The sequence below is a fragment of the Electrophorus electricus genome, chromosome 19 (assembly GCF_041902795.1).
Source record: "Electrophorus electricus isolate QZ-2024a chromosome 19, ASM4190279v1, whole genome shotgun sequence".
Lineage (NCBI taxonomy): Eukaryota > Metazoa > Chordata > Actinopteri > Gymnotiformes > Gymnotidae > Electrophorus > Electrophorus electricus.
The window spans coordinates 17,518,771-17,535,000 of record NC_137515.1 but is presented as its reverse complement, the minus strand read 5'-3'; the positions used below and the strand labels follow the sequence as shown (position 1 = coordinate 17,535,000).

The 16,230-nt window shown below is 42.5% G+C and overlaps 1 protein-coding gene across 6 annotated transcripts in view; it reads right to left on the bottom strand.

The window, feature by feature from the left end:
* The window catches only part of phldb2a (pleckstrin homology-like domain, family B, member 2a), a 22,580-nt gene extending 8,742 nt beyond the window's left edge, over positions 1-13,838 (bottom strand). For 2 of the 6 annotated variants that reach the window (XM_027006469.3, XM_027006471.3), the window contains exons 1-11: positions 13,646-13,838; positions 11,456-11,578; positions 9,581-10,536; positions 7,902-8,240; positions 3,875-4,009; positions 3,223-3,360; positions 2,763-2,891; positions 2,333-2,488; positions 2,012-2,122; positions 1,842-1,919; positions 317-463 (exon numbers count right to left, since the gene is read on the bottom strand). In XM_027006469.3, the coding sequence (XP_026862270.2) occupies positions 317-463; positions 1,842-1,919; positions 2,012-2,122; positions 2,333-2,488; positions 2,763-2,891; positions 3,223-3,360; positions 3,875-4,009; positions 7,902-8,240; positions 9,581-10,536; positions 11,456-11,513 (2,247 nt within the window). In that variant the 5' untranslated portion in view covers positions 11,514-11,578; positions 13,646-13,838. The remainder of the gene's footprint in view (positions 1-316; positions 464-1,841; positions 1,920-2,011; positions 2,123-2,332; positions 2,489-2,762; positions 2,892-3,222; positions 3,361-3,874; positions 4,010-7,901; positions 8,241-9,580; positions 10,537-11,455; positions 11,579-13,645) is intronic. The other 4 variants (XM_027006472.3, XM_027006473.3, XM_027006470.3 and 1 more) reach the window with 3 other exon arrangements.
* Between the last annotated feature and the right edge of the window lie 2,392 nt (positions 13,839-16,230).

The following is a 16,230-nucleotide window of genomic DNA, read 5'->3' as shown; positions in this document are numbered from 1 at the left end:
CTTCGCCGTGTGGCCTTTTAAAGGTGACAAATTTTGTGCGTTGTTTGGATATTTTGGGATCTTTGGGTTATTTGTGTTATTTGATCATCCCATGACAGCGGACAAGGCAAAACAATTTTTAAGCCTTATTCTTTAAGTTTGTAAAAAATGTTTCCTAACTATGGATAATCACAAAAAAACCTCAGCTTTCGCTGTATTTGCGTTTGACATTTTCATATTAGTTGGTGCTTATTCTTTATGCATGAAAACCTTTATATGGGAATTATTAAAAATAAGGATGCATGTGAAAGCCACAAAGTGGGCACGGATGTCTGACCTTTGGGGACAGGCTGTGGCCAAGTGTGGAACTACTGAAGGTGCCGGAGCTCTGCCTCTCTCTCTTACGGGGCCTAATGTCACTCAGCAACGGCCCACCCTCCTTACCACTGCTGCGCCGCCTTCTCTCCTCCATAGAGCGAAAATGCTGTAATAAAAAAAAATGTGTTGAGATTAAGACTGGACTTTAATAAACTTCTCAACTAGTGGATATATATTTGAAGAAAAAACTCTCCTAATTAAAGCAGTATTAAGTTACTAAGTATGCACTGCCTGGCCAAAAAAAAGGTCACCACCTGGATTTAACTAAGCAAATAGGTAAGAGCCTCCCATTGGATAATTACTGCATGGGTGATTATGTTTCAGCTGGCAACGTGTTATTTAACCCTAACTGATGCAAGAAGTAGCTTCTCATTTGTTAAACAACCATGTCGAATGACACATCCTGTGGTCATGGAAAAGATTGGCACGCATCAAGAGAAAACATCTAAGGAGATTGCTGAAGCTACTAAAATTGGGTTAAGAACTGTCCAACGCATTATTAAAAAGTGGGAGGACAGTGGGGAAACATCATCTTCGAGGAAGGAATGTGGTTGGAAAAAAATCTTGAATGATCGTGATCAGTGATTACTTAAACGTGTGGTGAAATCAGATTGTAGAAAAAGAACAGCAGAACTCAGGGATATGTTTAATAGTGAAAGTAAGAGCATTTCCACACGCACAATGCGAAAGGAACTCAAGGGATTGGGACTAAACAGCTGTGTAGCCTTAAAAAAACCACTTGTCAGTGAGACTAACCAGCAAAATCGGCTTCAATTTGCTATGGAGCATGAAGGTTAGACTCTGAAGGAATGGTCATGTGGTCTGTTGAGTCCAGATTTACCCTGTTCCAGAGTGATGGACGCATCACGGTAAGAAGAGAGGCGGCTGAAGTGATGCACCCATCATACCTAGTGTCTACCATACAACCCTGTGGGGGCAGTGCTATGATCTGGGGTTGCTGCAGTTGGTCAGGTCTAGGTTCAGCAACATTATATGCTCAATGACTGAGGTCAGCTGACTACCTGAATACACTGAACGACCAGGTTATTCCATCAATAGATTTTTTCTTCCCTGATGTCATCTTGGAATATGCCAATGCCAGGATTCATCAGGCTCAAATTGTGAAAGAGTGGTTCAGGGAGCATGAGACATCATTTTCACATGTGGATTGGCCAGCACAGAGTCCAGACCTGAACCCCATTGAGATGTGCTGGAGAAGACTTTGTGCATTGGTCCAAATCTCCCATAATCAATACAAGAACTTTGGGGGGGGGGGGTAATTTATGCAACTCTGGACAGAAATAAATGTGACATTGCAGAAGCAATGCCACAGTGAATACATGCCATAATCAAAGCTAAAGGTGGTCCAACTAAATATTAGTGTGTGTGGACTTTTTTTTTTTTTGGCCAGGCAGTGTATATTTTCTATTTTATGAATTGTCTGCCCAAAAAGATCTCATTTATGTAGTGGTGGTTTTTCTTACATCCTTCATAGATACAGGGCTAAGACCACCAGTCAGTTCGGCATACTTCTCTTCCAGAGTGGAAAGGTTCTCCCGCTCCTGTGGAGAATTAATGAGGAAGTGTGTGAGAATGTAGGAATTGGCTCACACACATGGAGACACACATTTACAAACACACACACCAAACTCACCCTTTGCAACATGAGGTGCAGATTGTTCTTCTCTTTCAGGAAGTTCTCCTTCTCCCGTTGAGCCTGGTGGGTAATCTGAGTAGATTGTTTCTTCAGGGTCAGGATCCTCTCCTAAAACAAAGAAATTTTTCTTGGTAAACAGATTAAATTATGATAAAGCCTCACTCCTCCACTTCTTGTTTCCTGGGAATGAAACTGAGTGAACTAATAATAAATGTAATGAAATGCATTTAATAATTTTACCTTCTCTCTCATAAATTTTTTACAGTGCATTTGTGGGAGTCTGTAACTGCACGTACACACACGCACACGTGCACGTACCTTGCGCATGACTATGCTGCGTTGGTACTCTGCAGTCTCTTTCAGAAGCTGCTGGAGATGTGTGTCCTTCTCTTCATCTTGACAGCTCTCCCTCTCGAGCTGTTGAAACTCCAGATCCTCGAAACGCTTCGTCTCAGCCTCCAACATCTCTGTGTCCTGAAAACACACAGATACACGCATCAAGCTATCGAATGAATCAGCTATAGCTGACATGCGTGGAACAGGGCAGATCATGCTAGGAGAGCCGCCTACCAAAGAAGAGGCCAGACTGCTCAAAGCAGGAAAGGAGAAGACAGGAGAGGAGGAGCAGCCAGGACCTTGGAGCCAGGCAGGGATGCGAGTCGAGCAAGCCAGAAGAGCACGGGAAAAGGTACGGAGGTGGCTGGTGCAGCAGGAGAGAGCAATAGGGGTCTGCAGGTGGCTGACTGACCCTGGAGAGCTGCCTCTGGAGCTGTTCCTTCAGTGCTTCCGGACACGAGTCCAGCTGGCTCTTCTGCTCCGAGATCAACTCTGCTAGCTTCTCTATTTTAACTCTCTCTGCCTCCAACAGGGCTGTGTCCTACAGAGTGCAGGCAGGCCCCGTGTGTACACCCACAAAATACACACAAAGGACAAGTGCACACGAAGGACACGCACACACGAATGAGAAGGAATAGAGAGAAGAGGCAAGGCTGGGTTACAGCAACAGAAATGGAAAAAAAAAGGTACAGGTGTGCTCAGCAGGTAAATGTAGGATGTAAGAAATCTTCATGCTCACTAATATTTATTTAGATGTTCCATATATTCACATTTTCCACCCTTGTAGTGTAACAAGATTAAAAAAAAAAAAAAAAAAAATCAGTCATTATTTCAAGGCATAAATAAATGTCACCAAACTCAGCTGGACCTGCCTGTGTCTTATCAGCATCTGCACTTTTCTCCACTTTGCCCATCTTTTCACTGAGCTGCTCCAGCATCTCCTTATCCGCATGGAGTAGCGCTAACTCCGCCCCCTGCTCTCCCTCCAGCAGAGCCTTCTCCACCTCCATCTACACAGAGAGAGAGAGAGAGAGAGAGAGTGCAATCTTCAAAAAACGGGTTCAAAAACTAGACCAGCTAACAACCCATTTTTTAAGATATGAATGGTTTTCTACATGAAACGTACTGAACTTTGTTGCTAAGCAATAAAAGTGACAAATAATGATGTAGATGTTGTAAGAAAAGCCTGAGAAATTAATTGCACTTCATTGTCTCCCAAAATTGCTTTAAAATGCAGTGTAGCTGTAAAATACTGCTGCAATTCATACTCATCTCACCAACTCAACCAAACTAATGAAAAATAGAGAATTGTGTATATATTCATACATAACTCTGCAAACCATTAGCATGCTAGCCAGCCAGCTTATGTTGTGCACCATCTTCATCTTCATCATGACAAACCATGCTGTCCGTTATTCTGTTTCATGATAGCTTCTCCCTTAGCTTGTGATTTAGCCTTTAAATCACTGTTACACTACCAGTGTATATCATATATAAAGAATGATAAGGTCCTCGGGCACACACCTCTCTGATAGACTCGTCCATCTGCGTATCTAAATCCTTGATCTTTTGCTCCAGCTCTTCAATGTTGTTGAGCACCTGAATCCTCTCTTCCTCTATGCGGGTCACTTCCCGTCTCATCTTCACTTCCTCCGACACCTGGGCACATTTGCATATGCACAGATGGCATTTACCAGAGCATCACCGTAAGTTTAATTTGTACAATAAATTCTATATTTAGGTAACTCTATTAAGATATGCTTTAAAGATTACTGTATGCAATGCAAAATAGAGAGGTTTTGTCCCTTTGATACATATGAGCTAACGTTTGTGCAATGTTTTGGTTTTCAGATGTTTATAGGAAGCAAGTAAATGAGATTAGGCTAGTGAGGCAAGAGACGTCATCTTGTGCATAAATGGACTGAATTCAGAAACCAGACTTTCACTTTCAAACACCTGCAACTTCTATCTGGGTTATATCCCTGCCTCAGCTCTCACTGATAGATTAAACACACACACACATGCATACATGCACATGCAAAATAATCTCTTTCATGAAAACCTACAAGACAGTATTTAAATTGTGCAGCTTGGTTTTCCATAGGATTCTTCAGTTTAAGAGCAGCTTTGCTCTTTATGATTAACTGGTAGCATATGGTATCCAATGGCATTGAAAAGGAATGCTGTAACTACCAGATGGGAAGAAGACACTCCTGCCTTTGTCTTAGATGCTGTTATAAGCACAGATCTCAAATTCCACTCACATTTACTATAAATATCTGCCAGTGGAAAGTCAGATGCCCTTCAATATGTTTGAATACATTTTCTATTAATTATTAACAAACTAATATGATTAACTATAGAAGCCCTGTTATCTGCCCAACTTGTAGACAGAGATTATTAGATCCTTATTGGTTGAATAAGCATATAAATGCATATGCATATAAATCTTCTGTCAGATGTGCACTTAGCGGATCATACTACTTATCACCACTTATAGATCAGTGTTGAAAAGGGAGAAGATAGTCAACAAACACATTAGAATATGGGACAAAAAACCGTCTCAGACACAACAGGGCTGTTCTTGAACAGACTGGGATGTGTTTGTAGAATTATGCAAAGATATAAATGAATTTACATTCATTAATCAGAACAATGATATTATACCCTAACAATAAACCACAGATTACCAAACATCTGAAGAGTCTTATCAATCAGAAAGAGAGAAAAACTAAGGAATTGTGCAGACAAGTACAGAAAGAAATAAGGGACAAAAACGAATCATAAAGATAAATAGAAAAGGAATGAAACGAAAATAATTTTGCATCCATTTGGAAGTGTCAGAATACGATGGCAGGAGATGACAGTAACGGAGGAAAAAGCACTGAATTGGGAGAAAAGTGATAGCAAGCTGGCAAATGATTTTAGCAGGTTTTGTTTAAGATTTGAAGAGCATGATTTGTGAGGGAGGAGAGAGGAACAGAAAAAACATTCAGAGCAGAAGGTCAAGTGTCTTGATGTAATGAGTGTAGAGGTGTCTTGATGTAATGAGTGTAGAGAGTTGTATTTGATGTAATGAGTGTAGAGGTGTTTTGGATGTAATGAGTGTAGAGGTGTGTATTTGATGCAATGAGTGTAGAGATGTTTTGGATGTAATGAGTGTAGAGGTGTTTTGGATGTAATGAGTGTAGAGAGGTGTTTTGATGTAATGAGTGTAGAGGTGTTTTGATGTAATAAGTGTAGAGGTGTTTTGGATGTAATGAGTGTAGAGGTGTTTTGATGTAATGAGTGTAGAGAGGTGTTTTGATGTAATGAGTGTAAGGTGTTTTGATGTAATGAGTGTAGAGAGGTGTTTTGATGTAATAAGTGTAGAGGTGTTTTGGATGCATCACGCATGGAGAGGTGTGGCAGAAACCGTCACTTAGGAAGGCTAATGGGTGCTATGGCTCTTTGGTTTGGTGGTAACATTTACCTCATATCAGACCTGCGTTTGAGTCCTGGGTAGGGTAGCTGCCTTCGTTACAAGTGATGTTTCAGATGTAATGAGTGTGGAGAGGTGTTTTTGAAGTAACGAGTGTGGAGAGGTGTTTTGGAAGTAATGAGTGTAACTTCAGCAGACCGAATTGAGGAAGAGCCCAGGCCTGTAATAGGGGGTAAATTATTAGGCTGCTGTGCAAAGGCATTGAGCTTGTTTTTTTAATTATATTTTTAGCGTTCCATTACTCTACTCTTGTTTTTGCTCGTCTATGAGGGTGGAAGATTTTTATTTTTTCATAAAAAACATTTGGAAAGGCAGAAAAGGGCCAATTTCTCATAATTTCTTATTCCAGCACAGTCTATTAGCAGAAAGACTGATGGTTAAGTCCCCGGTGGACTTTAGACTGGTAGGGGGAATTGCTGACTTTCTTTTACTGGCTCTCCAAAAGGTTGTGTTTTATCCCTACTTTTATTTATATCATATACAAATGACTGTGGGAGTCAGTGTGAAGATGGGTACATTTTAAAATATGCAGATGACTCAGTCACAGTTAGTCTTCTTCTAGGCTGTGAAAACAGCCATGGTTCTAGAAAACTAGACTAAAACTAGATCGATTTTAAACTGTTGATCGATTTTAGGGAAGAGAATAAGGATATTTACTCTTCAATAATCAATGGTATCACAGCTGAAAGAGGTAACAGCTACAAGTACTTTGGTATATTAATTAATGTTAAGTTGTGTTTTTGAAAATACAAACAAGAACTTCCAGATATTAGTTTCTTTGCTTGTTTGTTTGTTTAGAAAACACTCAGTAAGTTTCGGGTGTGCTCCAAGCTTGCCACTCTATTCTTCCTTCCAGTCAGTTTTGACATTTGCATTTATTAGCTGGTTTGGAAATTTGAGCATCAAGAATAGGAATCTTTTCAGCAGCATTGTTAAAGCCAGTGTACTTATTACAACTGTTTCAGAAACACACTTTAAACAAGGCTGAATAAATGACTGTATCAGGTCACCCTCTGATTGAAAACTTTCAACTCCTTCCATCAGGCTTCAGCTACAGACTCCAGGAAATGCAGTATAACAGATTTATACAGTCTTTGATCCCCAGTGCCCTTGTGTTGTTGAACAAGGGGGAACATGTACATTTACCATCTTATTTTACAATCTGCTTTGTATTTAAAGTGGTTTTATTGTTGCATTTTGCAGATGTAAGAAAGACTTCTGCAAATCACTTTTCTCCTCGAGAGATTACAATAAAGACAACTGGAAAGTGCATATGACAACATATTATATAGAGTAAAAGGAGGGGGAAAAAGGAACAGATGAGGGCAAACCTTTTTTTTCCATTTCATTTCTTTCTTCTTTTTTCCTTCCATCTCACAGCCACATTTGTTTTTCTCTCTCTCTCTCTCTCTCTCTCTCTCTCTCTCTCTCTCTCTCTCTCTCAAACACACACACAAATACACACACAGCAAATCCCCACTGGGAATGTAGTCATTTCCTGCTCCTCTGTTCTTTGAGAGAAAGAAAAAAGCTGGCGAGTCTGTAACTGCCCTAGTGTGAGGCATTATTCCATCAAACCCAAACATACCATGAAGCCATTACAGCTTTCCAATGGGAAAGGACTTATTATAAAAAACACCCAACTCACTCCAACTTCATCTGCTACCTCCTTGTACAGTGTAGTGTGAAAGCAAAACCCACTTATTTTGTTTGTGGGACCAATCTCCAGTCATTTTGCAGATTAGTTTTCCCACTCATTTACAAATGAATCTGGGGTCATAGCTGAGTTAAAATTAGTGCTGACAGGATGCACTAGCCAAGAATATGTCCAGAATGCTGAGTGGAGACTTTATCCGAGTCTTTCACATACTCAAGCTTCCCTACATCATACATGCTTCTGCTCCAACCTGACAGAAACTGTAACAACAATTGCTGAACTCAAAAAAGTCAAATGCCCTTTTCGTAAATGCTTTATTCCAAAGTTGTTTATCTATAAGTATGAACGATGAAGTTGGCCTCATATTCCTGCACACCCGCATGCATGAAGAGCTGGCGGCCTGGCTCGCTCACCTTGCTGTTGTGGTGTGGGGAATGGGAATGAGCGCCGCTCTGCACGCTGCTGGTGGGGGACTGTGGCTTGGTCTCCTTCTGCCTGCTCAGCTGCTTCTGTCTCCGGGGCCGGGTCTCCCCGCCCCCTTTACCCCTCGGACTGCTATCCGGAGGTGCGCCAGGCGAGTCAGAGAGCACAGACTCATCGTCCGACACCTGCAGTTTCTCCAGCTCCCGGTTGATCTTCTGCAGGTCTGAGACAGCGGCAGATCCGGGGCAGGTGCCATTGTCAGCGCGGCCCACCTGAGGGTGGTCCAGCTCAGAGCACAAACTGAGGATGGTCTCCAGACGCTGACGCTCCTGGAGGAATGAGAGACTACAGGAGTGAGACAGGGTATACAAGCACTGCAATATAAGTAAAGCACTTTATTAGCTAAAGCACTCAGGTGATTCATGGTAGCTTTTACTATAACTTATTGATCCAGCCTCTTTGAGTCTAAGCAGCCTAGCCAGCCAGAAAAAGCTATGCAGAGATCAAAAGCCAAATCTACAGTATAAATTGCCTTTTGGAATGGTTCTCTGGGGTGGTTCTTTTAAGCAAGTATGCAAAGCCCTGTTATGAAACATCAACTGCAATGTTTGTACAAATGGATCGATATACTGCAGTGACTGTCTTGTAGTAACAGATCTAAATTTTATAGATCACATGGCCTCACACAAATCAGAGGATCCTGTGTTACCAAGACTGCATCTTGTGGATTCATGAGTTAATTCTAAAGTATCAAAACTTTACACTACACTAGGCTACACTGACATTAGCTAACTACAAAACAATTATAGTTAAACATAATTTTGGATAACATTATATAAAGTACTTTGCAGTGCACTCACACTGAAGCATTAACATGATGACTGGATTGTTCTCAACTAGAAATAGTGAGTACGTCCAGTTGTTTTTGTTTCTGTTGTTTTTTTGATTGAACATTTGCTTAAGGTTTAATATAATACCCAAAATTAGCATCATAGGAACATTTCTAATACTGCATTCCCTGGGAACTTGAAGGTTGCACAGAACCCAGACACACACATTCTTCAGCACGCCTTGCAGTCTCATCAGAATACATGTGACTAACTGTGCTCCAGCTCTATCGGGTTGTCATGTGACTAACTGTGCGCCAGCTCTATCAGGTTGTCATGTGACTAACTGTGCTCCAGCTCCATGGGGGTGTCATGTGACTTTCAGGAGGCACAATCAAATAACAACTTGCCCACAAGTAAAAGTGGAGTAAAGCCAGCAAGACTGCATTTCAAACCCCAATAAAAGGCTAAAGTGGGAAATTCAAAATAATCCTCCAAGCTAATTCATAGGGCTCCTACACATTTGTGTCACTGGGAGAACCAGAGTGTGCGAGTTAATTAAGTTAACAGCTTGTGAGGCATGTTGAGAACTAGCCGGTGAACCTCCCATAACATGCTCCAGCATTAGCAACAGACGGAGACCAAACCTTGCGGACTCTTTCACGATTCATAAAGTCTCAGAGGAAGTGGAGTGGGATAGGAATCAAAGTAGCAAATGACCATTTCTGCATAGAGGCTGATTTAGAGTAAGGATACACTTCCAGCTAAAGGCCTCACTCAAGCACATATGAGTGTGTGTGTGTGTGTGTGTGTGTGTGTGTGTGTATTGTATGGCCCCTCACCAGTCTCTCCACTTCCTGTTCTCGAAGTCTCTCATCTCTCTGTCTCTGATGGTAGTCTTGGAGCTCTTCCTTGCTGCTCAGGGAGGTGATGCTGCCTCTCCTCTGACCCATTCCCAAGACCACTCCTCCCTTCCCAAACGACAGCCTCCTTTCGCCCAGGCCTAGGTCCAAGCATGGCGCTGACCCCACCGACGACAGGCTTGCCCTGCGAGGGCTGTCGGGCACGCTGGCTGTCACCGTCACGTCTGGAGGGCGCTCCAGGGAAGGGAGGCTGCGTCGTGGTCTGGAGGAGTGGCGGGGTGGTAGGGAGAGGGTTGGCACGTCTCCCCGGTACAGTCTAGGCATAGAGAGGCTGTGTCCTGCTAGGCCATTCAACGAGCCGGTGGAGTACTTCCTCTGTCGATGGGAAGGGTCCCCGGCGGGTTCTGGATCACGGGCCAGCAGCCGGCGGCCCAGCCTGGGACTGGAGGGCATGCTGGCAGCTCCACTTGGGCCACGGCGGCACACAGAAAGAGTGTCGGCCACATAGGAGGAGCCATTCCACATAGACAGGAAGGAGCTGGCAGTACTTGGGCGGTGTCCATCAGGCAACTGACAGAGCAGAAGGTTGTCCTGTGATTGCTGGCGTGCATGAGTATGGATGTGGACCGGACTCATGGGCCGTTCTGATTGGCGAGGGGAAGGCGGAATGCTGATGCCACTGGTGGCAGTGTAAGAGGAGGGAACTCTGATCGAGAGTGGTGGCCGTTCTTGTAGGAGATATTTGGTGGAAACGGGACTTGGGGGTGGGGACAAATTGAGGTAAGCACGCTCTGTACTGGCCCGTAAACTGGCCTCCAGAGCTGACTTCCTCCGCTGCAAGCTGTCCATCAACTCCTGCAGCTCCGCCTTGGAACGGGTTCCTCTGACACTCGACCCACCCACAGAGTTACCATTGGTATGAAGCTTTCCGCAATCTGACAGCAAAAGCAAATACAACATAAAACTAATGTCACGTTACCAGCTGTTAAAACTGAAAGCTTATGTACTGATACTTTAGCCAGAGTTTTAGACAATGGTTTAATTTGACATAGTACTGATAAGTTTGTTGACTCATGACAGATCACAGATGCAGAATAATCACAGATGCATAATATCAAGCAAACCCGATTGAGGACAATGCCCTCAGAAACTTGCTCAGAAATCTAAACTGCTGTTATACAACTAATGACAAGTTCAGTTCTCAGAAAGTGCTAATACAACAACTCTTTGTTTAGGAGGTTGGTCACATAGGCAGCGATTTGCGAAACCCTCTCAAAATAAATGGAAGGCTAAAGAAAGGGCAATGTCTGATCCGCAGTTTTGCTGAGGATGAAGGCATAATGTGAGCTCAGCGTGCTGCTGACTACAGAGCCCAGAAGTCCCTTTAAGTAATTCTATGCCCAAAGCAAACATAAATGATGTGGAGAAAGAAAAAAAAAATATCTTCTTCTAAAAATGGCAAAATGCAAGCAGTAAGAGGTGAGCAGGAATGCTTTTGTACTCTTTGGTACTGTGGGGGGGAGTCTGGGTCAGAACTCCTACATAGCAGGACATGTGGGAGCTGCACAAGGACACCACTCTCTCTCTCTCTCTCTCTCTCTCTCTCTCTCTCTCTCTCTCTCTCTCTCTCTCTCTCTCTCTCTCACTCACTCACACACACACAAACACACACCACCTGGACTCCAGACTTTAGTTTGTATATTAGTTCTATTAGTGGCTGACTTGTCCTGAGGACTTTCACTTCCTTCATCAGTCGTCTATACAACTGTGGTTATAGTACATTGATATTATCCTTAGATGAGTTATTGCACCATGAAATGGAAAGGAACACAAAGAGAGAGCAAGAGCCTATACCTGTGCTGCTATAGGCCAGTGTAGGGCCTGTATTTTTCTGGGGCAACATGCTCTTCATTTGATTGGCCTCTTCTGGACACTTCAAATGGAAAAAGTAGGATGTTCCCAGATGCAACGTGCACCCTGCATAAAATAAAGAAATACATATATGCATACTCATTATTCGTCAAACACTCACATGCAACATACTGCAAATATGAAATCAGTGCAAGCATCCTTTACTCGGTTACCCAAACCTTTTATATGTCTCTAGCAGGATCTTACTCCACTTAATATAGAACACAAGCTTATTAAGTAATGACTAAACATTCTGGTTACATAGTTACAAGAAGGTTGTTTAAGGGAGCAACCCAGAAATATGAAATCCAACTGATCCTAAAGTCAAAATTCTCCTTTAATTCTTCTTCTACATATGAGAGAGGGAAAGAAAAAACTTAAAAGACAACACTGGGGGGAAAAGCAGCTCTAGAAATGGACAAGCTCAGATTTCAGCATCTGGATTCTCTGATGGGGTGCATATCATACATCCAGTGTAGCTGAGTTAAAGCTCTGAGTTTGCTCCTCCTTGTCGTCTGAGGTTCACCCGCTTTGAAGTAACAAGTGGCTCCACTAGTCAATTACCAAGTGGCTCCACTAGTCCAATGGTCAGCTGATTTGGTTCACGAATAGAACCAAAACAGATGATAATGTAGGAGCTGACTTAAGAGTTTACAAAGAGATGCAAGGTCAACAAAAAATACTAAAAAAACCATCTAACAGCACATAAGTTACCACACACATAGACACATAAACCCATAACCACATCCACATTGAGTTATTTTTAATAATATTACACACACACACACACACACACACACACACATTCATACACGCAAATACACACACTCACTCCTACAGTCTGTGGCTGCCTGGAAGGAGCCTCCACAGGAAGTGAGGGATCATTTTACGCCGTCAGCGACACAATCCTTCACCATGAGTTCACCATCTCCCACCACCTGAGAAAGCTTTGGCTTTCCTCTGGAGCAGACAGGGAGAGGGGCCCGCATAGGCGAGTCCAGCCCGTGGGCTCCTAAATAGCCAGGCAAGAGCTTAAGTGCTGCCTTCCTCTTGTTCCAGGAGAAATATATGACAGTTGCCAAAGTGATTTTAATGTGTACAGTGAACAATTCATTAACAGAAACACACTCTTAACAAAAATAATTAATATCAGTGGAATCATTTTGCATGTACTATAAATATGTATGACTTTGATGTAGATTTCATAAAGGAAAGCTACACAAGCTACATTTTATTGCGTTTTTATCTACGGGAGACATTTAACCTGCGTACCTTCCACTAATGTCATGACCATAAGTTATCGACCCTCTCTTTGTTTAATGATTTGCAGGGCTTGTCAGTCAGTCAGCATGGGTGCCCTTTAGAGCGATAACATATGAAAGCTGACCTACGAGACTCCCAACTCCACAATTAATCAATGCTAAGTTGCTTCCATCAACTGAAACTATCGTAGCTGGATAAGCCTGATAACTGCGTGACTAGCCAAACAGACCTACTCTTGCGCGATTATCTCCACTGAAACGCACGCCCGTTTACTCCATTCGAGGTTAGTCCATTCAATACTTGCCTTATCTAGTACATACCAAGACAGCTATTAAAAGTTTGTTTGTTTGTTTGTTTGTTTGTTTATTTGCCTCAGTTTACATCGCCGTGATTTAATCTAAGCATCTTCGAAATTGTTTTACGGCAACAATAATCACCAGCTGCAGATAAACGAAGGAAACTGCAACAAATGCATTAATTATGATAGTATTACAGTAAAAATGATCGAAATATATGAAATAAGAAGGGTTAACTGTCAGTGGTCACATGCATGGACGGCTCATCACAACATCTGCACGTTTGATACACAAAACACAATCTGACGGCTCAGAAATTCTTAAATTCGTCACTTCATGGTGAATATCAAGAATGTACTAGTCCGCGAAAAAAATTCAAGGCACTACTTGTCACTCAGCACGCGAAAAAGTTCAGATATCGTCAAACTTGTGGCGTTGCCGGGTAGGTGATAAACACAAAGGTAACAAATGTGAGAGTGAGCAGTGACCAGCGTCACAGCATCAACATCACCCAGTCTTATCTAACTTTTAGTGGAGCTGGACAATTGTTTCTAATTGCAGGAAAAACGCTCACCTTTTTCTGTCCCATTTAAACTCCCCAGCGGGAATGATGAACGATCCTCTGTCTCTCTCTTATCCTCGCTCCCTGATTTTTTATGACAAAGGAATGTGATATTCAGAACTGCACTACCCTGGACGCGTTTGCAGACACTCCTCCCCAAATTCGGGCTCCGCAGCGGGGTCTGGATTGGAAATCTAGAAGTGCCTATTCTGGATGATCGTGTACGCGCAAACTTCAACTGCGAGGGGAGGGTATGGGTGGGACAATATTCGCTGCTCATCTAACTGTCTGGCCCGTAATCACGGAACAACATGTGATAAGCTTTTCAGGTTCAACAAGATTCTGTCCCAACTTTGTAACCGACAACAGCAACTTACACCAAAATGCGCGAAACTCTCTTTCAGTCTGGTAATTAATACCATACGCACTGTATCGGGAACTACGAATTTATAGACACAAAATCACTTCTCTGGTTCACTAACACATTTATTGATATTGTTCTTCTAGATGATTATTAGGTCAGTAGCTCACCATTAAACAAGCAAACTTTTTTTTTTTTTTTACTATAATGACCCAAATGACTAAACGATTCTGCTCTGCCACATAAAACACAAGAAAAGCTGACACATTTCAGAGCTCAGGCCTTATCAACAGACTTTCTGTTTTACACAATACACTGGGTCTATATATATTCATTGTATTCCACGTTGTGTTCAGTCTTACACAACCTTTACGTTCAGATCTTGACTTGGGCCTTGCATTTGCAGCATTTTCTTTGAGAAACAAACTGTGAATATGAGAGAGGGGGGTGGGGGGGGGGGGGGCAGGCAGCAGGAGAAGTCCCTCCCCCTACCCTGCAGGCACTCTGGACACCAGCGCTCCGAGAACTCCAGTCGCATCATGGGGAGGTGCTGGAGCACGGCCCGGCAACTCTGATTACTTCCAGACATCAGCCCAACCCCCCCCCCCCCACATACACACACACACACACAAACATAGTGTCACTGACACATTCACACTCACACACATTAGCTCACACAGAGTAGTGCATATATACAATAAAACCGCAGAGAGATAAACAAGGATGAAAAGACAATGCCTGTGTATACACCCCGCTCTCAGACAGATGGTGGTGTGTAAGGTTAAAGACACACAAGTCTGACTCAAAATGGCATGATAGCCAGGAAATTCATTAGGAATGCTAGTTTATGCCTAGCAAGCAGAAGAAGGGAAGATACAGTAATAATGAAGAGCCTTTCTTTTGAACACTTTCTGCATGGAAACTGTGTAGCCTCTGAGCACTGTCAATATTTACCTTTGTCCTGAGGACACAGTCAGGTATTGACCCTTACTAAAGACAGATGGCAGAAATCCAAAGAGAAACATGAGCTTGAGGATGAGGAAAAAGAAGAAGTGTATGTAGCTTTTTGACCCATGAGTCAGCTTTAGGAAGTTTTTAGTCAAAGTATGGGGCAATATTTTCACATCACAGTAACCTCGCTTGCGTCAAAAGACGGAGAGAGAGAGGCGCAAGAGAAAGGTGGAAGACAGGACTAAGCGCAAGAAGAAATGAGGATGCAGTAAAAGTTTACAGAGAAGAGCTGAAACATGAAAAAGGAGGATGAGGGGGACAGAAAGAGAGAAACTCATGTTTGGAGCTGCAGAGACAGCTGCATGACTTACTAGACACTCTAACATCAAATTCACCCTTTCCCTAACAAAAGTAAGCTCTGGGCCCTCCATGTGTGCATGGACTTTGTTTTTGCCATTGGTTTAATGGGTTAAAGGTGGTTGGAGTGCATTTGAGTGAATGTATCTAAACAGAATTGAGTGAATGCATATGTTTGTATCAACATCCTGCACTATGTAACTTTCTCAATCTGTTTTTTAGACCCCCATATTACAAGATTGCTAGAGCTATACACCACAAGCTAAAAACTAAGCTGCTGACATAAGCATCATTTCACAATTAAAGCATGAACACAAATAACTGAAATACAGTTGTAACATAAACTCAGTCATAAATAAAGACAAAAACACAGTATTTTACATGGCCATATGTCCAATCAATCGAGCTCATTAATGGAAAAAGTACGTGAACCTCCAAGAAAATGACCTTGTTTACAGGGTAATTGGAATCAGATGTTCTGATCAGTTCAGATATGGTTTTGACCAGCCCTGCCATGTCAAAGACACACAGTTGTGATTACCTGCCCTTCAAAACAGAATTCTGTTGCCATATGGTGCAAAGTGGCCCAAACATTAGAACCTTGGAAAAGAAAGTCCAAAAACCTGGGTCTCTATCACTATACAATAACTATACATGTAAATTGTTTACCTATAAAATAATTTCAGTACTGTTGCTGCTCTGCCTGGTAGTGTCTGTACTAAGGATCAGCACATGTGCATGATGTGACAAAAGTCCCTAGAATGACACTTGCAGGCATCCCTTGAAATTGATCAGTGCTCATGAGTCCATCATGCTAGAAGAGCAGCATAAACCACTGGTCTCCAGAAAGCCCATCTAAAAGAGTGGCAGAAACCACTGGTTTCCAGAACACTCACTCTAGAAGAGTGGCAGAAACCACTGCTATACA